Source organism: Capra hircus, chromosome 20 (assembly GCF_001704415.2).
Source record: "Capra hircus breed San Clemente chromosome 20, ASM170441v1, whole genome shotgun sequence".
Lineage (NCBI taxonomy): Eukaryota > Metazoa > Chordata > Mammalia > Artiodactyla > Bovidae > Capra > Capra hircus.
Window position 1 is genome coordinate 46,630,658 of NC_030827.1, and position 26,683 is coordinate 46,657,340.

General features: G+C 35.4%; 1 protein-coding gene across 1 annotated transcript in view; it reads left to right on the forward strand.

The window, feature by feature from the left end:
- The window catches only part of CDH9 (cadherin 9), a 138,480-nt gene that overhangs the window by 79,574 nt on the left and 32,223 nt on the right, over positions 1 to 26,683 (forward strand). The window contains exon 3 of the mRNA XM_005694834.3: positions 22,493 to 22,787. Coding sequence (XP_005694891.2) covers positions 22,493 to 22,787 — 295 coding nt within the window. The remainder of the gene's footprint in view (positions 1 to 22,492; positions 22,788 to 26,683) is intronic.

A 26,683-nucleotide genomic window follows, 5' to 3' on the forward strand; every position in this document is an offset into this window, starting at 1 on the left:
TTTCCTTAAACTGTTTGTTCCTTAAGAAATGGACACATTTGGGGTTAATTCCCTGAACATTAGTCTTAAGGAGAATTGTTTTCTTTCTTTCTTTTTTTTTTTTTAATTGAACCTATGCATTGAAGATGAAAGTTTTGTAGGCACATTTGAATCAATAAAAATGGAATCTGTGAGAATAGCCTTGGGATGTCACTGATTAAGAAATGACAAATGATTGTCTTTTCTTTCTAAGCTAAGATAGGGAATTGTCAGATCAGAGATATTGCCCACCAGTTAGTAAGATTTACTGGTGGTTTTAAGGACACCATACAATCCATGCTAAAATACAAAGGGAAAGGTGCAGGGTACTTAGTGAAGATTCCAAGATCCCTAAAGGATGCATCTCAAGCCCACTTCTCAAGAATAGGTCAAGGTAAAAAGGACAGTCGCTTGCATTATAAAACATGGTGTAATTAGTTTATGAAGCATTTCCATTTTATACTTATATAGCTTACATGCTATTTTCCAGAGAGTATGTTTCATTATTTATAGATTCCTTAATACCAAAGGCAACCCTAAACCAGGTATAGTCTAGTAAAGCATTTTAAAGGTAAGTATTCTGCTCCTATTAAATCCCATTAGTTTGTTTTTAGGATATCTATTCTTAGCATGTTTCCAATGAGATTAGATCATGTTCTTTCATCCTAAGGAGTGTCTCTTCATTAAAGAGAACATTTTATAGGTGAACTATTTGTTAGTCATCTTCTGTCCTCCGTCATTATCTCCATACTGTATGTTTTATAGACACATTAACATTTTCTGTCTTACATTTTGTGTTATATTTTCTACAAAGATTAATAATACTAACATGATGACAATGAATGAGATTTTTAAACTTATATTATAAATAGGAACTTTCTTTGAAAAACTTGTTAAACATCCTATGTCTTCAGAGATGTTTTAACATTTTTTGTCAGTGCAATTACTCTTATCCTCCAGTGACCACAATCATTTGAGATTTTTATATATTCTGATGTAAGCCTTTATTCAATGTTTAATTTTCATAAAGTCAACTTTACTTCCTTTTCTGGACAAAGTTTTCACAGGTCTTTGTTAACCGGTGGCTTCAATTAAGATCATAAAAATATTTTCTCATTCTGAAGAATTATCATTTACACAAGTCTGGTTTTGATTCTATAAATCTATTTTTCGAAGCATTTGTTCTTTGTATAGCTTTGTCATAGAGATTAATGTAGTAATTTCCCCATATACGATACTTTTTGACTGATGAGATGGTAACTGAAGAACATTATGGTGTGAATTCTCAGATACACTTGGTTTGTGAATTTAACAGTACCCCAACAATAATAGGAAAGTAATTGGACATTAGTGTCCAGGTGTCAGTGTTTTACACAGTTTATATATACCTAATAAGGATGGCACAGTTTTGCTTCTCTGTTTATTCAAACCCAATGAATTGAATCTTGCAATTATTTTAGTTGTGATATTCAGGCTATTAGAAAACAATGGTAAAGACCACATTTCTTTCTGATGAACCACTATTCCCTAAAGTTTAATATAGCATTCACACAATTGAACTTCCTTTGCTTGGTTCTCTAAGACATACAGTCACTGACCTTTAAACCCATCAGGGATTGTATCTGATCCCCTATGTTTGTAATGAATAAGCCCTCTGCTACCACTGTTGGCAGCTTTGTTAAAGTTATTATTAAATTAATCCATATAATTAGAGCTTTATTTTCTCTTAAGGACAATTTCCAATCATTCCTGGTCTCCTGGAAAATAGCTTTTCTGATGCCTTTATTTGTGTTAAAAAAAGACTTTTTCATCATCTTGACAACATTCTAGGGCTGTTATTTCAATCCTACTGAGACTCTCCAAACAAGATCTCAACATACCTATATAATATTTGAAAGAATGGGGCTGGTGCATTCATACAGGATGTTCATTTGTATGTTTCATTTGCATATTTGACATTTTTTAGTTACTTTACTATATTTGCAATTCATAAATGTTTCTGAATGCACCAGCACCTTTTAGTTAAATGCCGAGTGCTGTTCAATTTTATGGATATATGTAATTTGTTATCAATTCTCCTATTAATGATCAGATTATTTTGAATAAAATATCTTTGAACAATTTTATAAAATAAATATGAAGAATACAATATAAAAATTTTAAACAAATGTTTAGTATACATTATCATACATAGGTACATATCAAGGAGTCCATATTCTGTCTTTGGATAAGTATGTAATTGACTCTATTAAAAGCTGAAAAATGAGTTTATCAGACTGATAAAATAAGTTACCCTTCATTATGGATAATGTTTTGCATAGCCTATCTTTGTCAATTTAACTTTCAATTTCAGGTGTTCTGGAATATTTTAGTATTAAGCATTCAAGATTGAAGTATTGTTGAGAATGTTTCTATGTTTAATTGGCTGTTCAAGCAACTACTTTTATGAAATCTCTGTTATTCTTTTATCCATTTTGTATTGGTTGGATTCTTTGTCTTTTGTTTATTGATTTCTAGTATTTCATTTTATAGAGATGAGATCTTTCCTAATGTATGTAATTCTGCAAATGTTTTATTCCAGTCTATAGCTTGTTTTTTATTTTCTTTACATTGATTTTTTTATTACTATGTATTTGTTGTTTTGTTTTTAATTAAAATAATTTATTTTTTAAAGTAGTTTCGTGTTTACTGAAAACGGATTATAAAGAAGAGTTCCCTCTCCATTCACTCCATATAGCTTACCTTATTATTAACATCATGCAATAGTGTCACACATTTGTTAAAATTGATATAACAAATATTGTAACATTGTATATAACTAAAGCCCATCGTTTAGATTAGTTAACTCTTTGTACCATACAGTTCTATAGGTTTTGACAGATGGATCCAAGAATCCACCATTACTGTGTCATACAGAGTGTTTGTTGTGCTTGCTAAGTCGCTGCAGTCATGTCTAACTCTTTGTGACACCATGGACTGTAGCCTGCCAGGTTCCTCTGTCTATAGGATTCTCCTGGCAAGAATACTGGAGTGGGTTGCCATGCCCTCCTCCAGGGGATCTTCCTTACCCAGATATGGAATCCATATCTCTTATGTCTCCTGCATTGGCAGGCAGGTTCTTTACCACTTGCACCACCTGGGAAGACCCTTGACATACAAAGCAGTGGAATTTGAAAATCCTACGTGCTTCCACAGTTCATCCCTTACTTTCCCGAAACCCTGGCACCTCTGGTATATTTTTATTTCTAAACTTTTGCCTTTTTACAATAAAATATATTTAAATCATGCAGTGTGTAATCTTTTCAGACTGGCTTGTTTCACTGAGTAATATGAATTTAAGCTTCCTTTATCTCTCTTTTTTAAAGGATTATAATTTATTTCTCCAGAGTTAAGAGAAAATATAGAAAGCATTTAATATAACCAGAAAGGGAAGAAAAAGATTAAACATATAAGAAAATAAACAAAGAACCAGGGACATGAATAAAATAATTGTGAATATGGTAAATATTAAACAAACTATATCAATAAAACTTCTAAGTTTGAATGACTTAAATATACCACTGATAGAGAATGGTTAATAAATACAAAATATCGCTAGATGTTGTTTAAAATGAACTCACTTTAAATATAAGTATACAGAAAGTTTAAAGTGAAGAGATACAGATATTCCAAGCTAGTAGTAATCAAACTTTGAATTATCTATATCAGTTTCAATCACAGCCAATATCAGATCAATATTATTATCAGGAATAAATAGGAACAATACTTAATGATAAAAATGGACAGTTTTCCAAGAAAACAAAACCCTAGTTAATGTGTATGCATTTAACTATATAACATCAAAATACAATGTCTTTTGATGACTATATTTTAGCTTCTACTAAATCAAAATTATAGCCTTATTTTCTTTATTGGTGATGTCTATTGTTTCTTTATAAGAATATTTGCCTACCTTGTGTCATAAAGCCATGGTTTCTTTTTCCAATATGCTTCTTTTTGTTGTTCCATTTATCACATTCGTGTCTGTGTTGCTGTTCAGTGCATAGTCATGTCCGACTCTTTGCAACCCCATGGAGTGTAGCAAGCCAGACTTCCCTATCCTTCACCAACTCCTGGAGACTGCTCAAACTCATGTCCGTTGAGTCGGTGATGCCATCCAACCATCTCATTCTCTGTAATCCCTTCTCCTCCTGCCTTCAATCTTTCCCAGCATCAGAGTCTTTTATAATGCATCAACTCTTCTCATCAGGTGGTCAAAGTATTGGAGCTTCAGCTTCAGCGTCAGTCCCTCCAATTAATATTCAGGATTGATTTCCTTTAGGATTTACTGGTTTGATCTTGTAGTCCAAGGAATACTCAAGAGTCTTCTCCAAAACCACAGTTCAACACCACAACAATTCTTTGGAATTATGGCCCAACTCTCATAGCCATACATGACTACTGGGAAAACCATAGCTTTGACTACAGACCTTAGTTGGCAAAGTAATGTCTCTATTTTTTAATGCTTTGTCTAGGTTTGTCATAGCTTTTCTTCCAAGGAGCAAGCGTCTTTAAATTTCATGGCTACACTCACCATCTGCAGTGATTTTGGAGCCCAAGAAAATAAAGTCTGTCAGTGTTTTCCTTGTTGTCAGATCCATTTGCCATGAAGTGATAGGACCAGATACCATGATCTTAGTTTTCTGAATGTTGAGTCTTAAGCCAGGGTTTTCACACACCTGTTTCACTTTCATCACGAGACTTTTCAGTTCCTCTTCACTTACTGCCATAAGGATGGTGTCATCTGATAATTGAAATACGTGATATTTCTCCTGGCAATCTTGATTCCAGCTTGTGCTTCATCCAGCACAGCATTTGACATGAGGTACTTTGGATATAAGTTGAATAAACAGGGTGAAAGTATACAGCTTGATGTACTGCTTTCCAACTTGAAAACAGTCCATCATTTCAGGTCTGGTCCTAACTGTTGATTCTTGACATCCATACAGATTTTTCAGAAGGCAGATAAGGTTGTCTGGTATTCAGTTCAGTTCAGCTCAATCTCTCAGTTTTGTCCGACTCTTTGCGACCCCATGAATTGCAGCACGCCAGGCCTCCCTGTCCATCACCAATGCCCGGAGTTCACTCAGACTCACGTCCGTCGAGTCCGTGATACCATCCAGCCATCTCATCCTCTCTCATCCCCTTCTCCTCCTGCCCCTAATCCCTCCCAGCATCAGAGTCTTTTCCAATGAGTCAACTCTTCATATGAGGTGGACAAAGTACTGGAGCTTCAGCTTTAGCATCATTCCTTCCAAAGAAATCCCAGGGTTGATCTCCTTTAGAATGGACTGGTTGGATCTCCTTGCAGTCCAAGGGACTCTCAAGAGTCTTCTCCAACACCGCAGTTCAAACGCATCAATTTTTCAGCACTCAGCCTTCTTCACAGTCCAACTCTCACATCCATACATGACCACTGGAAAAACCATAGCCTAGACTAGACGGACTTTAGTCGGCAAAGTAATGTCTCTGCTTTTGAATATACTATCTAGGTTGGTCATAACTTTTCTTCCAAGGAGTAAGCGTCTTTTAATTTGATGGCTGCAATCACCATCTGCACTGATTTTGGAGCCCCAAAAATAAAGTCCACTGTTTCCCCATCTTATTCCCATGAAGTGAGGGGACCTGATGCCATGATCTTCATTTTCTGAATGTTGAGCTTTAAGCCAACTTTTTCACTCTCCTCTTTCACTTTCATCAAGAGGCTTTTTAGCTCCTCTTCATTTTCTGCCATATGGGTGGTGTCATCTGCATATTTGAGGATATTGATATTTCTCCCAGCAATCTTGATTCCAGCTTGTGTTTCTTCCAGTCCAGCGTTTCTCATGATGCACTCTGTATATAAGTTAAATAAGCAGGGTGACAATATACAGCCTTGACGTACTCCTTTTCCTATTTGGAACCAGTCTGTTGTTCCATGTCCAGTTCTAACTGTTGCTTCCTGACCTGCATACAGATTTCTCAAGAGGCAGGTTAGGTGGTCTGGTATTCCCATCTCTTTCAGAATTTTCCACAGTTTCTTGTGATCCACACAGTCAAAGGCTTTGGCATAGTCAATAAAGTAGAAATAGATGTTTTTCTGGAACTCTCTTGCTTTTTCCATGATCCAGTGGATGTTGGCAATTTGATCTCTGGTTTCTCTGCCTTTTTGAAAACCAGCTTGAACATCAGGGAGTTCATTGTTCACGTATTGCTGAAGTCTGACTTGGATAATTTTGAGCATTACTTTACTAGCATGTGAGATGAGTGCAATTGTGCGGTAGTTTGAACATTCTTTTGCATTGCCTTTCTTTGGAATTACCATCTTGTTAAGAATTTTCTGCAGTTTGTTGTAAACACAGAGCCAAAGGCTTTAGCATATTCAATGAAGCAGAAGTTGATGTTTTTCTGGAATCCTCTTGGTTCACCTATGATCCAGTGGATGTTGGCAATTTTATCTCTGGTTCGTCTGCCTTTTTTGCAGCCAGCTTGAATGTCTGGAGATTCTCAGTTCATGTACTGTTGAAGCCAAGCTTCTCTTCCAGAAAATTAGAGTTACCAAGGGGAAATTTCATGCAAAGATGGCACAATAAAAGACAGAAATGGTATGAACTTAACAGAAGCAGAAGATATTGAAAAGATGTGGCAAGAATACAAAGAAGAACTATACGAAAAAGATGTACATGACCCAGATAATCTCAATGGTGTGATCACTTACCTAGAGTCAGACATCTTGGAATGTGAAGTCAAGTGGGCCTTATGAAGCATCACAATTAACAAAGCTAATGAGGGTAATGAGATTCCGGTTGAGCTATTTCAAATCCTAAAAGATGATACTGTGAAAGTACTACACTCAGCAGTGGCCACAGGACTGGAAAAGGTCAGTTTTCATTCCAATTCCAAAGAAAGGCAATGCCAAAGAATGTTCAAACTGCTGCAAGCTAGCAAAGTAATACTCAAAATTCTCCAAGTCAGGCTTCAAAAGTACATGAACAATGTACTTCCAGATGTTCAAGCTGGATTTAGAAAAGGCAGAGGAACCAGAGATCAAATTGTCAATATCTGTTGGATTATCAAAAAAGCATGAAAGTTCCAGAAAAACATCTACTTCTGCTTATTGACTATGCCAAAGCCTTTGACTGTGTGGATCACAATAAACTGTGGAAAATTCTGAAAGAGATTGGAATACCAGACCACCTGACCTGCCTCTTGAGAAATCTGTATGCAGGTCAGGAAGCAACAATTAGAATTGGACATGGAACAACAGACTGGTTCCAAATCGGGAAAGGAGTATGTTAAGGCTGTATATTGTCACCCTGCTTATTGAATTTATATGCAGAGTACATCATGAGAAATGCTGACCTGAATAAAATGCAAGCTGGAATCAAGATTCCTGGGAGGAATATCAATAATTTCAAATATGCAGATGGCACCACCCTTATGGCAGAAAGCGAAGAACTAAAGAGCCTCTTGATGAAAGTGAAAGAGGAGGGTGAAAGTTGGTTTAAAACTCAACATTCCGAAAACTAAGATCGTGGCATCTGGTCCCATCATTTCATGGGAAATAGATGGGGAAACAGTGCAAGCAGTGGCAGACTTTACTTTTGGGGCTCCAAAATCACTGCAGATGGTGACTGCAGCCATGAAATTTAAAGACACTTGCTCCTTGGAAGAAAAGCTGTGACCAACCTAGACAGCATATTAAAAAGCAGAGACATCACTTTGCCAACAAAGTGAAAGTCTGTCTGGTCAAAGCTATGGTTTTTCCAGTAGTCATGTATGGATGTGAGAGTTAGAGTATAAAGAAACCTGAGTGCCAAAGAATTGATGCCTTTGAACTGTGGTGTTGGGGAACCTTGAGAGTCTCTTGGACGGCAAGGAGATCCAACCAGTCAATTCTAAAGGAAAACAGCTCTGACTATTCATTGGAAGTTCTGATGCTGAAGCTGAAACTGCAATACTCTGGTCACCTAATGCAAAGAACTTACTCATTTGAAAAGACCCTGATGCCTGAAAATATTGAAGGCAAGAGAAGAAGGGGATGTCAGAGGATGAGATGGTTACATGGCATAACCAACTCAAAAGGCATGATTTTGTGTAAACTCTGGGAGTTGTTGACGGACAGGGAAGCCTGGTGTGTTGCAGTTCATGGAGTCACAAAGAGACATGACAGATCGACTGAACTGACTGAACTGAACTGAACCCTAGCGTGGAATGTTTTGAGCATTACCTTGCCAGCTTGTGAAATGAGTGCAATTATGCAGTAGTTTGAATATCTTTAGCATCCCTCTTCTTTGGGATTGAAATGAAAATGATCTTTTCTGGTCCTATGGACACTGCTGAGTTTTTCACATTTGTTGGCATATTGAGCACAGCACTTTAACAGCATCAACTTTTAAAATTTGTAACAGCTCAACTGAAATTCCATCACATCTAGTAGCTTTGTTTGTAGTGTTGCTTCCTAAGGCCCACTTAACTGCAGTCTAAGATGTCTGGCTTTAGATGAGTAATCATACCATTGTGGTTATCTGGGTCATTAAGATCTTTTTTGTATATTTCTTTTATGTCTTTAATTTTAAATTAATTATTATGAATGATTTGATCTGTAGATGGAGTTTCTTATTTTTTTTAAATACTGATAACCAAGTTGCTACAGCAGGATGTATTGAAAATATTTCACAATGAAATTGCATTGACACATTTTTCTAAACTCAAATGACTATATCTGTGAGTTTACTTCCACATTTTCTATAGGTCTAATTAGTCTTTCTAATGCCTCCATGGTTTCATTATCACAGTTATGTAGGAAATCTTGCAATATAGTAACATAAGTTATCTTTGCTTTTGTTTACAAAATTGTCTAGGCTGCCTTACGGTTTTTGCATTCTCATATTTATTTGAAATTTAGTTGTCAATTTGTTATTAAAAATACTTATTGGAATTTTGATACGGATAGTATCGACTCTGTATATGATATTTACAGCTCTTTTTGGCCCCATAGACTGTAGCCTGCCAGGCTCCTCTGTCCATGGAATTTTCCAGACAAGAATACTATAGCAGGATGCCATTTCCTACTCCAGGGGAAATTCCCAAACAAGAGACTGAACCCTACTCTCTCGTGTCTCCTGCATTCTTTACCACTAGCACCACCTTGCAACCCCACATTATACAGAGAAGGGGAGGAAACATATTATACAGATTATATATAAACAAGCTGTGGGATGTTGGATAATTCCAGCTCATCACAGTAGTACATAGCAAAATGTGATGAATACCCCACGTGCACTTGAAAAATGTGTATTACGCACATATTAGATTTCATTCTAGGAAAATATTATTGGTATTGATTTGATAAATAGCACTGTCCAAATGTTTTATGTCTTTACTAGTATTTGTTTTTCTGTTCTTTAAGCACTAAAATTAGTATTTTAAAATATCCAAGTATAGTTCAGTCTCAGTCATGACTAATTTTTTTGCAACTCTATGAAGTGCAGCACGCCAGGCCTCCCTGTCCATCATCAGCTCCCAGAGCTGCCTCAAACTCATGTCCATTGCAGTCCAAGGAACTCTCAAGAGTCTTCTCCAACACCACAGTTCAAAAGCATCAATTCTTCAACACTCAGCCTTCTTTATGGTTCAGCCCGCACATCTGTATATAACTACTGGAAAAACCATAGCTTTGACTAGACAGATCTTTGTTAGTAAAGTAATGTCTCTGCTTTTTAATATGCTGTCTAGGTTGTCTAGGTTTTCTTCCAAGGAGAAAGCATCTTTTAATTTCATGGCTCCAAGTGTATATATATCAGAATAAACTGTATATAGATGCAGCTAGTTTCATAGTGGGAGAAGGCAATGGCACCCCACTCCAGTACTCTTGCCTGGAAAATCCCATGGACGGAGGAGCCTGAAAGGCTGCAGTCCATGGGGTCACTGAGGGTTGGACACGACTGAGCGACTTCAGTTTCACTTTTGACTTTGATGCATTGGAGAAGGAAATGGCAACCCACTCCAGTGTTCTTGCCTGGAGAATCCCAGGGACGGGGGAGCCTGATGGGCTGCCGTCTATGGGGTTGCACAGAGTCGGACACGACTGAAATGACTTAGCAGCAGCAGCAGTTTCATAGTGCATGCATGCCTGCTCAGTCACTCAGTCATGTCCAACTCTTTGCGACCCCATTGACTGTAGCCTGCCAGACTCCTCTGTCTGTAGAGTTCTCCAGGCAAGAATACTAGAGCATGTTGCCATTTCCTTCTGCAGGGGATCTTGGAACTAAACCAGCATCGCTGGTGCCTTCTGCATCGGCAAGAGGATTCTTTACCACTGAGCCATCCAGGAAGCCCCCTCATTTCATAGTACTGTACAATGCAGGTTCATAATAATATTCACATAAGTAATACACAAGAAACACAAAGATAAATAAAATATTTTTAATCCTACAATATAGTACTTTGAAATGTACAGTAGTGCAGTACAATAGCTGGCAAACAGGAGTGACTTTGAATAAACAGGCAAGAAGAGTTACTGACGGGAGGAGGGAAAGCAGTTAAGAGATTGTAGAGCTGAAGGATCATCAGCAATAGGAGATGGAGGACAAGCTACAATTTCACTCATGCTTGACATGGATAGAATCAATGGTTCTCATCGTTGAAAGTTCACAACTTGAGGGTTCATATGTAGGGGACTTCCTGTAATATTTTTAGAATATGTTTTCAATTTACAGGAAAGATACAAAGATACTGCAGTTAGTTCTCAAATACCTTACACCCAGTTTCTCTTTTATTAACCTCTTACACTCCTACAGCATCAGTTCAGTTCAGTTCAGTCACTCAGTCATGTCCGACTCTTTGTGACCCCATGAATCGCAGCACACCAGGCCTCCCTGTCCATCACCAACTCCCGGAGTTCACTCAGATTCATGTTCATCGAGTCAGTGATGCCATCCAGCCATCTTATTCTCTGCCATACCCTTCTCCTCCGGCCCCCAATCCCTCCCAGCATCAGAGTCTTTTCCAATGAGTCAACTCTTCATATGAGGTGGCCAAAGTACTGGAGCTTCAGCTTTAGCATCATTCCTTCCAAAGAAATCCCAGGGCTGATCTCCTTCAGAATAGACTGGTTGGATCTCCTTGAAGTCCAAGCGACTCTCAAGAGTCTTCTCCAACACCACAGTTCAAAAGTATCAATTCTTCGGTGCTCAGCTTTCTTCACAGTCCAACTCTCACATCCATACATGACCACAGGAAAAAACATAGCCTTGACTAGACAGACCTTTGTTGGCAAAGTAATGTCTCTGCTTTTGAATATACTATCTAGGTTGGTCATAACTTTCCTTCCAAGGAGTAAGCGTCTTTTAATTTCATGACTGCAATCACCATCTGCAGTGATTTTGGAGCCCAAAAAATTAAAGTCTGACACTGTTTCTACTGTTTCCCCATCTATTTCCCATGAAGTGGATGGGACCACATGCCATGATCTTCGTTTTCTGAATGTTGAGCTTTAAGCCAACTTTTTCACTCTCCTCTTTCACTTTCATCAAGAGGCTTTTTAGTTCCTCTTTACTTTCTGCCATAAGGGTGGTGTCATCTGCATATCTGAGGTTATTGAGATTTCTCCCGGCAATCTTGAGCCCAGCTTGTGCTTCTTCCAGCCCAGCATTTCTCATGATGTACTCTGCATATAAGTTAAATAAGCAGGGTGACAATATACAGCCTTGACGTACTCCTTTTCCTATTTGGACCAGTCTGTTGTTCCTACAATTAATGAACCAATATTGACAAATTATTATTGACTAAAGTCTACATTTTATTTGGAGCCTTGAACAATTGATGCTTTTGAACTGTGGTGTTGGAGACGACTCTTGAGAGTCCCTTGGACTGCAAGGAGATCCAACCAGTCCCTTCTGAAGGAGATCAGCCCTGGGATTTCTTTGGAAGGAATGATGCTAAAGCTGAAACTCCAGTACTTTGGCCACCTCATATGAAGAATTGACTCACTGGAAAAGACTCTGATGCTGGGAGGGATTGAGGGTAGGAGGAGAAGGGGACAACAGAGGATGAGATGGCTTGATGGCATCACCGACTCGATGGACATGAGTTTGAGTGAACTCCAGAAGTTGGTGATGGTCAGGGAGGCCTAGCGTGCTGGGATTCATGGGGTCGCAGAGTCCGACATGACTGAGCGACTGAACTGAACTGAACTTTTTACCTAGTATATTTTATCTTTTCCACACTGCATTTAGTCCTCATATTCCTTAGGCTTGTGTATGTCGTGTGATTGTTTCTCAGACTCTCTTCATTTTTTATTACCTCCAAAGATTTGAGGAGTCCATGCTATGTCTTTAGTAATATGTTCCTCTAATAGGATTTATTTGATGTTCTTTTTAAAGATTATACTAGGACTATGTTTTGGGGAAAAAGACCACAGGGGTAAAGTGGGGTAAAGTGCCATTTCATCACATCATGTCAAGGGTATTACTTTCAAAATGATGTATTACTGTCAGTGTTAACTTAGTTGACTTAGTGTTTGTACAGTGTCTCCTCTGTAAAGATACTCTATGTTTTCCCTGTCCTTAGTGTGTTCTTGGGAGAAAGCCACTATGTTCTATCAACATTTAAAGGGTGGGACTCATGCTTCACCTCCTTGAAGGGCTTAAGAACACAGTCTGAATGGAACTTGTTTGTATGTAGGGAACTTTCTGTATTAATGAGAGTATAGCATTAAGTCAACCTACCTATTCTTTCTGCCTAAATTGTTATTTGCTGTTTTAATTATATGTGGACAGCATAATGACTCAATGGGATCACCTATTCTAAAATATCATAATTTTGATTATATATAGAAGAAATAAAACCTGATTGTTCCCATAATAAAATTCAACTGTGGTTTCAATTTGTCTACTACTTCTTTAAGTTTTATGAAATGCACTTCATGTATTTTGAACTTTCCTGGTAGCTCAGCTGGTAAAGAATCCTCCTGCAACATGGGAGACCTGGTTTCAATCTCTGGGTTGGGAAGATCCCCTGGAGAAGGGAAAGGCTACCCACTCCAATATTCTAGCCTGGACAATTCCATGAACTGTATAGTCCATGGGGTCACAAAGGGTCACATATGACTAGGAGACTTTCACCTTCATGTAGTTTTAAAATTTCTTTTAGTTCCATTCACAATAGTTATTGTTACATCTTTTTAAGATAATTCCTTTTTATCATTATAAAATGTTCCTGTTTATCATCTCTTAAAGTTTATTTTGCTTGGTGTTAATATAGCCCCACATATACCCCTACAATTATTATTTCCTATGTTTTTATTTCTTTACTTTGAATGTATTTGTACTGTTAAATTGAAATCATGGCTGTTGGAATGTACGAATAGTTAAGTATTTTTTAGTGGATTCTCATAGTCTCTTTATTACTTGAGGTTTTAGCCTGTTAATATATACAGATCTATTTGTATTATATTTGTTCTACTTGTTCTTTTTTTAACTCCTTCTTTGTTTCCTGTCTTTGTTTATGAAGCAGTGTTTCTGTCTCTCTTTCCCCTTTTTTTCTCCCCTATAGTTTAAATTTCACTCTGATATTTTCAGCTTTATCTTCTTATATTATTTAGTGGTTGTGTTAAGGATTATAGAACAATTACAAAGATAAAGATAAGTATCCATCCTTAATTTATATCCAAATAGAATATGATGCCCTTATTACAAAACATTATAACTTTGTAAAAGTGCAATTCCAGTTACTTTTACACACTAGGTGATTATTTCTATATAATTTACTTTTACTGTGTTGTATAAACCTCATAATACATTGTTATTGTCCCAGATTTAAATAAGCAATTATTTTTAAGGAATATGTCTAAAGTCTTATATTTACCAAGTGTTTTTCCCTTTCCAAGGCTCCTCATTTCTTATGTCAAGGATTCAACCTAGTATTATTTCTATATAGCCTAACGATATGATATCCCCTTAGTATATTTTGAAATGAAAGTCCTATTATAGTGAATTCTCTCAGCATTTTTCTCTGAAATGTTATTATTTCTTCATTTTGGAAGGTTATTTTACTCAACAATATTGCATTTCACTAATTCTAATTCCCTGAGCATATGTTTATTTTTTGGATGCTTTAAAGATCTCTTTGTTCACGATAGAATCAGATTAAAAGTGATAAAAATAATAAGAAAACATTTGCAAATTAATAATACACTTCTCAATAACTAAAGAGGAAATCATAAAAATTAAGAAACATCAATTTATTTTCTAAAACTTAGTTTTCATTGATTAATCTTGGTGTGCCCCCATTTACATTTTTTGTAATTATTTTCATTGAAATTCACTGAAATTGGATATATGGCCCAATGCCCATCACTAATTTGGAGAATGATCACCATTATCTCTTTTAAAAATTATTCTCTGCCATACTTTTTCCTCTCTTTTTAACTACATGCATATTAATTGGTTCTCTAAGTACATATACTTTTGTTAGTTCACATATCTGCATTGTTTCCTTCCATTGAGATGGAGATACAGACAGACGCACGTATATATGTGTATGTATATATAACATTTTTCTCCTGATTTTGTTGTTGCTCATCTCCTCAGTCGTGTCTGACTCTTTGCCACACCATGGATCATAACCTGCCAGGATCCTCTGTCCACAGGAGTTCCCAGATAAGAATATAGAACATATAGAACAGATTGCCATTTCTTTCTTCTGGGGATCTTCCTGACCCAGGGACCAAACGTGCCTCTCCTGCTTGGCAGTGGATTCTTTACTGCTGAGCCAATTGGGAAGCCATTATCTATCTATCTATCTATCTATCTATCTATCTATCTATCTATCTATCTATCTGTCTATCTATCCATGTAACATTATGTGTGTGTGTGTATACATACACATATAGAATATTCCTTTTACTTTACTAATTAATTTAAATTACTATATTGTGGGTATTATAGATGATACAGTGTCTTTTTTTGATTCTAGAAACTATTTGAATGGGTCTGTTAGTCTTTTCTTCTTAGGGTGTACTTTTTTGTTCATAGAATACATTCCCTTCTCCTGAGGCATGGGTTTTCTCAAGTCTTAATGCCCAAGATACTGACTTAAGATGAATCATTCTGGTTGTGTCAAAACTCCTATCTCTTCCCACTCTTTGCAGTGGCTGACACTACCTGTTAAAATCTTATGTCCCCAGAAGTGTCTTTTTCTGGGCCTGCCTCCCTGTATATGTACAGATTAAGATTCTACTATAAATTTTAGCAGTAATCTTACAAAATTACCTTGGTTAGGCCCTTCTGTGGTTCTCTGGTTCTCTCCTCTTTATACCCTCTCCAGGAAATTCATGCCACAATAGCAGCCCTGGATTCTGATCTCTTTTCTCTGCAGTATCGCTAATCTCTGTACACAGGCTACACATCCCTACAATAAAGCTTTTCCCAAACAAATGCTAGAGTGAATTTATATCTTAATCTGTTGCTTCCCCTCTGCTCTTCAGTTCTTATAATCAGAAACTTCATATATTTTGTCCAGATTTTTACTTGCTTACTATGAGACTGAAAGTCCAACTAATGTATTTTAGCTTAAGCTAGAAATCTTTATGGCGTAAATATATTGCATATCAGTGGCTTTCTATTTAGATTTTATTTACCATAGAACTGGATATTAACATAAAATCATGAAGCCAGTACCTAATATAAGTAAATTTAAAGATAAAAAGTTGTTTTATCCGAAAGAAATATGCAAAAAGACATTGTTAAGACTGACACACAATGTACTATTTTTGAAGATGTATTTTAACATTATTAAAATATCAGAGATATATTGTAATTGTTATCAATGATAATTTTTAGCAACTCTCAGGAAGAGCTCTTTGGCTTTCCTCACTAAAGTCTGAGCAGAATGTTAGGAAATTCCAAATATAATTTTAAGGATGTATAAGGATTATTTATAAGAGTTGGTCAATATGGCCTACTTTTGCATTTAGAAGCACTTTCAACAAAGCTTAAGTGAGCAAACAATTAATAGACTTTAATTTTTAATTTTTTTTAATTTTTTTTGTTTAATTTTTTATTTTTATTTTTATTTTTTTTAATTTTTAAAGGAAGGGTGATTAGAAATGAATTTGCTTTGATTTTGAAAACTTTGCTTCAAAATGTTGTATTATTCTGAGTTCTTGAGAGAAACAGAAAACATATAACATATTATGTAGGTTACATATGTGTATGTGTATACATATACAGACATACACATACACACACTGCTTGAAGTTCTGTCCACTGGAAATATTTCTTTTTAACACTGTCCTATAAGGATGTCTCAGAAAATGATTGTAGTGTTATAGTCCAGCTTTCAGTGATTCCTGAAAATCATGAAGAAAACTTTTTAAACCAGACCCAAGACTTTTCTTCTTCTGTCACCTGAAGAAGGAATTTCTCATGAGGCTATAAATACAGGCTGGGTAGAGAAGTCAGTGTAGCAGGAGTGGGGACCATGGGCATTTGGGTCACTTCTTTCTGTCCCTTAACTTGAGTTTTGGGGTCATGTCCAGGCCTGATCACATATGAGCCAGTTCCATTTGAGGATAGAATGCTGTCATGTACACTCAACTTTATGGCTTGATAGGTCAGATAATACACAGTTTGTGAAGAGCATCTCAGATTGCAACCACGCAGTGACCACACTTGGTACTCTGCGGGTTAAGAAATTAGTTTGTAAGCCTCCGTAGTAAGCCAAGAGGTTTTTCTCAAAAGGAGATTAGTTATCCACAGAGGATGGCAGGGCCTTGTTCCAAAATCGGGAGGGTCTGTAATGCAATTCACCTATCACAGGCTCCAACCAAAATCTCTACCTGCCACTGCTACTTTAAGAACTTCTGGATCTATAGGGTTATATGGCCAAAGTGATGGAGTAGCTTGCACACCAGCCCAGTCCTACTATAGTCAAAGCCAGCAGTTTTTCAGGTGACTTGGTAAATGGATTTGGAGAGAACACCCAAATGAGGAATATGTTGCCTCCAAAATCTGAAGAGGCCCACTAACCCATTGTGCTATTTTTTTTTTGGTTGTAGGATGGGCCAGAAGTGACAATGTGTTATTTACCACAAGACAGGTTTGGGGACACATGGGGTGCAGTATGAGATGAACTGCAGGCAAAACTCTGTTGGTCACCCGAGTTTCATACTCCTTTATTCGGGTTGGCAGATCACACTGATACTTTGCTTCTCCTGGAGTTGATATCAGTTCAATGTCTAATAATACCAAACTGATCAGTTATTCCCTTTTCCCCAGTGTACAGTTCTCCTTAAAAAAAAAAAAAGCATAGGTTTTTTGGGGGAAGACTTGGAGAAAGAATAAGAAATGTTTGGTTTATACTGGGGTCCTTCCTCAAGAAGAGTTGAGATCCTTTTTATTCAAGGGATTCTGGGTCTATAAGTTGGCTCAAGCCCGGGAACTGATTGATTCTGTTTTTATGATTCATGTTGGTGCTTTGCTCTCTTGACCCTGAATTTTTTGGCTTTTATAGGTTAAGTATGAATTTAGTAGCAATCCTATCCACTTTTAGGAACACTGTTATCAGTTAACCAATGCCATAAATCTATGTGAGTCAAACTATTCTGCTGTTTGACTCAGCTGACCACTATGATAACCCTGCCACCTATCTTTTGCCAGGTGATTGCGGTTAACCTCTGTCACTCTGGGATCCAGTTACTCCCACTGCACTTAGGTTTCCCAGTTCAGTGATAGCAGGTCCATTGTATCACAGAAAACAGTGATAACAAATCTCTTCAAGGATGACTGGGCTACCTCATAGGTTTGTATCTCACAGTAGTGATGAAAGATATGTTTTTTGTACCCTTTCAGTGTGGGTGAGTAGATGTTAAATAACAAAGCTATTCTAACATTCCAATCTCCCTTAAGACTATTTTCCTCCCTTTATTTTCCTCAGGAAAATCCAGACAAATACAGATTTTATTTATGTAAAATGTAATTTATATATACATTATATATATTATAAATATACATAACATTAATTCTTTCTCTGGAAATATATATACATATATGCAACATATATATCATTATAGACAAATATGTATTTGTGTTATATTAGCATATAAACATACATATGTAAAAATTGGCTCCCATGATTATGGAGCCTGAAAAATCCTAAGATTTGCAGTTGGCAAACTGGAGACTTAGAATGTTGATGTACTGGTTTAAGTCCAAGTCCAAATACTTGAAAACCAGAATCAATGGTGTAACTTCCAATATGAATAGAAGACCACAGACAGAAAGAGTAATTGTGGCTTATTCAGACTTGGATGAGGACACCACTTAGGAAAGGACGATCTATTTTAGTCAGTTTACAGACTGAGTTGCTAATGTCTTGCAGAAGTATCCTCATAGATACATTCAGAATTATGTTAAACCAAATATTTAAATTGATTTATAAAATTAATTATCAGTTTAAAATGTTAGCCTATTTTGCATGTGCATGTTTAATTTTTTTCAAATTTTTAAAAGTAAAAAATATTGTAGCAGAGCAAAACTAATACTGTTGGAAAAAAATAGCATTTGGGATATTTATCCATAATTTATTTTGCTTTCAGTATATTTATTCAAGTCTAGAAGAGGCAAAATAGGTATGATGAGGAAGTGAAGACTACTTGGTTTGTTGATGTCTGGAGAAAATAATTACATTTGGTACTCATTTCTTAAGGCATTTTATGTTGGCTTTTCTTTATAATAGATAAATAATATTTTTAAGATTTCTATTTTGTCATAATCCTAAAAGTGCTAATTTTGAAGTTGATTTTTGTCATTTATATTTAAGCTATGGTAGAATAAATTTTACTATTGATTTATATCAATTATAAATATGTGATTAAAATTAATAATGTACATAAAGAAAAATTTAATTTAGTGGCTTTTGTTTCTGTTAAACTTCACCAGAGAATAACTTTTGAAAACTTTCATTTTTAAAATGAAATTGTAAATTAAAGCCATTAAAATGTGTTTGATTTTGTGTAAAATAATTCTTTTAAAGTGGAATTTTAAATCAACAGAACAAGGAATATTATGAAATATTGGAACAGGGTTTAGAACAAGTAGGAATAGGATAATAAAATTATTTCAGTGATGTATTACATCATTGAATGTAATGATTTCTATATATGAATGACTAAAATAATATTGTTTTATTGCAAAGATTTATTTTATAACTAAAATTTAATATTTTAAGACAAAATACTTATTCTGAAAGTTTTGTATTTCCATGAATATTTTAATTTCCCTTTGGTTATTACCCTTAGTCCAAACAGCATGGTATAATACAGAATTTTCCTTGAAAGTTTAAAAATAATGGTACATATACACAATGGAGTATTACTCAGCCATTAAAAAGAATACATTTGAATCAGTTCTAATGAGGTGGATGAAACTGGAATCTATTATACAGAGTGAAGTAAGCCAGAAAGAAAAACACTGATACAGTATACTAACACATATATACCGAATTTAGAAAGATGGTAACGATAACCCTGTATGTGAGACAGCAAAAGAGACACAGATATATAGAACAGTCATTTGGACTCTGGAAGAGGGCGAGGGTGGGATGATTTGGGAGAATGGCATTGAAACATGTATAATATCATATATGAAATGAATCACCAGTCCAGGTTTGATGCGTGATACTGGATGTTTGGGGCTGGTGCACTGGGACGACCCAGAGGGATGGTACGGAGAGGGAGGAGGGAGGGGGGTTCAGGATGGGGAACACGTGTATACCTGTGGCGGATACATGTTGATGTATGGCAAAACCAATACAATATTATAAAGCAATTAACCTCCAATTAAAATAAATAAATTTATATTTTAAAAAATAGCAAAAATAAAAATTGAATATAGTATTGTTCAGGAAAAAAAAGTTTCTATCCTACGTAAATGTTTTTCTAGACTTCAAAATATTTTGAATGAGTAGAAAATCTTTGAAGAGTAAATTGTTTCCATAAACGATTGACTCTATATGTAGATTCATATATAATTCAGTGTGATAGATACATGTTCATTTTGCTACAGATTTAATTTTTTATGTAAATTTATTTATTTTAATTGGAGGTTAATTACTTTACAATATTGTATTGGTTTTGCCATACATCAACATGTATCTGCCACAGGTATACATATGTTCGCCATCCTGAACACCCCTCCCTCCTCCCTCCCCATACCATCCCTCTGGGTCGTCCCAGTGCACAAGCCCCAACCATCCAGTATCATGCATTGAACCTGGGCTGGTGGCTCGTTTCATATGTGATATTCCACACGTTTCAGTGCCATTCTCCTGGAGGAGGGCATGGCAACCCACTCTAGTTTCTTGCCTTGGAGAATCCCCATGGACAGAATGCTGGGCTACAATCCGTGGGGTTCCAAAGAGTTGGACTCGACTGAGCAATTAAGCACAACTGTCTTAACTGTCTAGACTAGACTATTCAGAACAGGGAGTTAAGGAAAGTATCCCTAAGAATAAAAATTTTAAATGAAATTTGATAAACAGTTAATTAGGGGAAAATGCAGAGAAGAGGAAGGGTGTTAAAGGGTGAGAGAAACATCTGCAAGCATCAGGTATAAAAGCTGGAACAAGCCTTCTGAGAAATGAAGAAAACAAATAAAGGCAAAACAAAGCAATTGATATGTATAGAATGTATAGCAAAGTGGATTAAGGTGACAGAAGCACATCTGTAGATGAGAACAACATTATGATTAAAACATAAATGTAGAGTCCAAGCAAATAGAAAAACAATAAAAGTAGAGATTATTAAAAAAAGAATATTATCCCCTCTTAATAGAAGTGCCTTAGACTAAACACACACATACACACAAAAAATTTGCCTAATATGACAGAAATGTGCATTAGACTAGGCCTGATTTCTAAGATTTTAGATTCATATTTATGTACTGTACCTGGTTGGAGTTTTTTTTCTTTTTGCTAGAAAGTAGTATGACTACATTTGTGATGTAGAAGAATCAACTTCTTTAGTACAGAAAATTGTTTGGAGTACAACGAGAGGGAAGTAGTCATCAATCCGAAGACTGCTGCATTGGTCCAGATAAGATCAGTGCAGGGTGGTAGCCATAGAGATGGAGACAGATGAATAGGCGGGGAGATATTTCAGAGAAGAAAAGTCTGCATTTATTTATTTTAATGTTGAGCTTAAAAGTAAAGAAGGAGTAAAGTATGAATCCCAAGTCTGCAATTTTTGCTATCATAAAAAAGATTCAAGTGCTCAAATAGTTCAAAGATGGAATAAGATACCAAAGATAGGTGGAATCAGAATGTACTGCGAATTGCAAACTAAATGACAGAGGACAATAGAGCAGCAGATAGGCTGGAAATTACTCAAGGTACAGAATAGTGTTAGGTTTTAAAAACCATTGTTTCCCTTGTGGCTCAGATGGTAAAGAATCCACCTGTAATGCAGGAGACCTGGATCTGATCACTGGGTCCAGAAGACCCTCTGGAGAAGGGAATGGCTACCCTCTCCGGTATCCTTGCCTGGAGAATTCCATGGACAGAAGAGCCTGACAGGCTTTGGGGTCACAGTCCTTGGGCTCTCAGAGTCAGACCCGACTGAGAGACTAACACTTTCACTTTTGCAAAACCATTAGGAATTTTTCCAACTGAAAGTTTCTGTAAATATTGATACATGATTCATGTGTCTGTTTTAAATACTTGATAAAAAACCATCTATACTAAGAAGTTTACTTTTAAGATGGGAAAGAATAGAATGAAGATACATAAGATTATTTAAATGGCCAATGGAAAAGCTCTGTGAGTTTTATATCGCTTGAAATTTTAAATGTCCATACAATTTGTCAATTTCAAAAAAAATGAGAACATTCTGGTAGAAAGAGTACTCTTCTAAAGTCATAGAGAGAAAAATCTGTGAGATTAAGATTAATATTCTATCTCTGGTCAGTCTCTGATACACAGAGCCTGTGTATCTGGAAGCAGTATTATACTGAGAGAAGTTAAATCATTTAAAATTATGGCATATAGCCTAAACTTATCATAATAAGGTTTGAAATTCCTCACATTATCTCTTTGAGTTCAGTGATTTTAAGTGTAATCAAGAGTACATTAATATTTTATACTTAAGATCTAGACTAATAGATTCTTTTCTTGTTAATGTGCCAGACATTTAAATCTTGGTAGTATTCTATTCAAAAATATTGTATGAGCACTGTGTTTTGAAAAAATATTTTACTTTATTTCAAATTAATATATATGTGTTTTTGAGACTGATAAAATTAAAATGTTTAGTCTCTCCACAGTGAAAATTAAGATAACCACCTCAATCATTGTTCTGGTGATGTTAATGTGGAGATAAATTGATATTTGCCAAAATTATTTTTTCTGTAATAACAATGCATATATTTATAGACTCTTCCTTTCTACCTCCCTGAAGCTTCACACTGACCAAGATAAAGGAGATGGAAATTTAAAATACATATTAACAGGAGATGGGGCTGGCAGTCTGTTCGTCATAGATGAAAACACAGGAGATATTCATGCGGCAAAGAAACTAGACAGAGAAGAAAAGTCCCTTTACGTTCTTCGTGCCAAGGCTATAGACAGAAAGACCGGGCGGCAGGTGGAGCCTGAATCTGAATTTATAATTAAAATTCATGATATCAATGACAATGAACCAAAATTCACAAAAGACTTGTACACTGCCAGTGTTCCTGAAATGTCTGGAGTCGGTAGGTATATGTTAATTCATGTAAATTAAGTTTTTAATTTTATTTTTTGCTAAGGTAGTTATTATGGACATACAGTTATGAGATGTGATCTCTTTCAAGATAAGAGCTATAACAAACTACTAATTAGTGTTAGCTAACTCACTTCTAATGATTTTCAGTTGTGTTTCTCAACATTTCCTGCTATTTTGTAACTGATGTTTCAGATGATTACTGAGAACAATTATTCCACTAAATTTCAACCAAATCTTTACCTCTACTCAATTACCATTCAAATGGCACTCAGATTAAATGTATTTTTGCCTGAAATGAAAAGAATAGTGTCAGCAGTTTTAGAAAGTTTTGCTTGCATTATTTTGCATAATAACAACAAATGCTTGCATTTGACAAATTTCTTTTGATAGTCTCATTTGATCATTGAAACAACTTCATGTGATAGGCATGAGAAATAGGATTTTAAATCCCCATTCTGTTAATTAGGAACCCTGGATTCAGAAAGATTAAGTAACTGAATTAAGATCAAATAACCTGGCAGCATATCAACAATATTCTAATTCTTTTTCATGTTATTTTAGCTATATTCCACATGGCATTATTAGTCCTAAAAACTGAAACTAATCATTTCATTCTTTAAGGCTGCCCATAATTTTAAATGCCTGTTGTTATTATGCAATATTTTTATCTGTAAAGGTCACTACTTTTAGCTATATTTATATGTAAGGTTAGATTTGTTAATGAGATAGTAAAAGCTGACTCAAATCATATTTCTAATAAAAATACTGAAAAACATGCTATTGATTTTCAAACTTTGATATTTAATTGAATATTATTTCAAAATCAAGTATATAATTTTGACATTGTTGTAATTAATACCTAGGTCAGTCTTAAATAAAAGAAGGAAAACAAACTGATGTACACCTTTGCTGAGTGATTGATGTTAACTATTTTTTAATTATGTGTGTCATCTAGCCAGAATAACCAAAAGTTTGTAAAGAAGTTTTTATTTTTTCTAAACTGAGATGAAATCTCATCTGAGGAGGGGAAAAATCTGCCATTTCAGGTATAAATTCCAATAATATGAAAAGCACTAATCAAATTAGAAAGGAGTCCTGTGAAATCATAAAGCCTAGGATGAAATATGAGTGGTTGTATTTTCTTTTAAGATTTTTAAATATCTGTTAGCTTGGTTAGGTTACATGGAAAGTACTGGGTTGGTCCATAAAAGTCGACCAGTGGGCTAATGTAGATATACAGCACGTCTCTTTGTAGGCTTATATTTGAGGTAAGTGAAGTGAAGTCGCTCAGTCATGTCCGACTCTTTGCGACCCCATAGACTGTAGCCTATCAGGCTCCTCCATCCATAGGATATTCCAGGCAAGAGTGCTGGAGTGGACTGCCATTTCCTTCTCCAGGGGATCTTCCTGACCCAGGAATCGAACCCCAGTCTTCCGCATTGCAGGCAGACGCTTTACCGTCTGAGCCACCAGGGAAGATACATCTAAAATGATGTTTTCCATTTCAGCTTCCTATTGATGCACATTCTACAGTTCGGTTTTTTGATTAATACCCTTCAACAATTGTAAAACTTGTTTTCTTTTTTTCTTGTATGTATGTTATTTTGTCAGATGTTTTGACACATAATAATACAAAAAGTGAAACTGTTGGTTTCTCAGTTGTGTCTGACCCTTTGCAACCCCATGGACTGCAGCCTGTCAGACTCCTCTCTCCATGGAATTCTCTAGGCAATAATACTGGAGTGGGTTGCCATTCCCTTCTCCAGGGGATCTCCCCACCAAGAGATCAAACTTGGGTCTCCTGCATTGCAGACAAATTCTGTACTGTTTGAGCCACAAGGGGAGCCCCAGTAGTACAAAACTTTCATGTCTTGTTTTTCTCCAGAAAGATTGTATAAACCTATAGGATATACAATTATGCAAAATCATGCAAGCAAAGCTGTCTAAAACTGCTGACACTATTCCTTTCATTTCAAGCAAAAATACATTGAATCTGAGTGCCATTTCAATGGCAGTATATTCCCTAGTGGCTCAGCCAGTGAAGAATCTGTCTGCAATGCAGGAGACTCAGATTTGATCCCTGGGTCAGGAACATCTGGAGACGGGCCTGGCAACCCACTCCCGTATTCTTGTCTAGAGAATTCCATGGTCGGAGGAGTCTGGCTGGCTCTAGTCCGTGAGGTTGCAAAGAGTTGGACATGACTGAACAACAAACACTTTCACTTTCATAGAAGTAAAAAGTGTAATTAATATGATAGAGGTATTTGAATGTAATAAATTTGGATAATTGACTTAAAACCAAAAGACTTTTTAAATTTCCAAACTATTATTTCATCTTTAAAAACAGAAACTTTACTTATCAGAAACTCTTTATATTTAAACTCAACTTGTATTTTCTCCTATATTAATTTAGGTTATTTAATAGGATATTATCTTCTACTAAATATGTTTTTATAATCTATCTACCAAATTCAAATTCAAAACTACCTTTGAATTTGATGAAATTTATTAGAATTAGATGAAATACTAATTCATCAGTATTAGTTGAAATACTAATATCATCTACATTCTATTAATATTTATCAAGTGTGTGATAAGATCAGAACTAGACTGAGTGCTTCTCTGTTTTATTTTTCACAAAACTTTCACTTGTTCAAACCTATATTAAAATATAGAATATATAAGTTTATACATAGGAAAAGGCTTGCAGATTATCTTGTCTAAAAAGCCCTTCATGTAAAGCAATCTGTATGTCATTTATATAAGCTTTAAATTATGGGCAGTACAATTTCTAATTACTGTAAACCTTAAATACGAGAATTTGGGTCATTGTCAATAACATTACCTGCATGTCTACAATTACAACAAAACCGAGAAAAGTGTATAGGTGGTGGCTGTATGGCTCCAGTTTCAGATTATGGTACTGATAAACAAAGATTCAAGAACTATAGGCGAATTTTGATCCCATTTATAGAGAGAGAAGTAGCATTAGTCATTCAGTCGTGTCAGATTCTTTGTGATTCCATGGACTTTAGCCCGTCAAGCTCCTTTGCCTATGTAATTCTTCAGACAAGAATACTGGAATGGGTTGCCATGCCCTTCTCCAGGGGATGTTCCCAACCCAGGGATGGAACCCAGGTTTCCTGCATTAGGCAGATTCTTTACCATTTGAGCTAACCAGGGAGCCCTGCCCCTTTATAGAGGATAGTTATTATTCTTTATTACTAAAATGACATTATTGCGCTAATTGATTCTTCCTTGCCCCACTCATAGACTTTGTGTGTGTATCTATTTTTAAACAGAAATGTGCATATTATAAATATCATATATATATATATATGTGGAAGATACCTACTTGGTTTAATTACCACTCAATAAATAAGTAAAAATGAGTCTAAAAGAATTAAACTGACTTGCTCAAAAAAATACAAAGACAAATTGTTACTATACTATCTTTAAAAAGGAAAAAAAGTTAATAAAATTAAGAGATAGCTGGATAATTTTAATACCTTACTATTTTTCTCTACTATAAAAGTTATGATTATTATGCAAAATGTACTGTGGAAAACTTCTAATTTTATTAGATTGACTCTTTAAAAGTAGAATTTTTTTCTTATTATTTTAATTCAAATTTCTCAAAAAATTAAATAAGGAAAGGGGAAACTGCATTTTACAATAAGAATTTAGATATATTTATCTATGTATGTATATATATATATTTCTTGTATATATGTATATATTTTTTGTGATTTTCTTTTGCAATTCTTCTACCTGATTTAAAGGAAAATAAAGATTAACTCATTATAGGTTTATAGATGTGCTTTTCTCTACTTTTACCTATACAAATTATCATTTACAGAGAAATATAAAGGGTGATATTTAGAA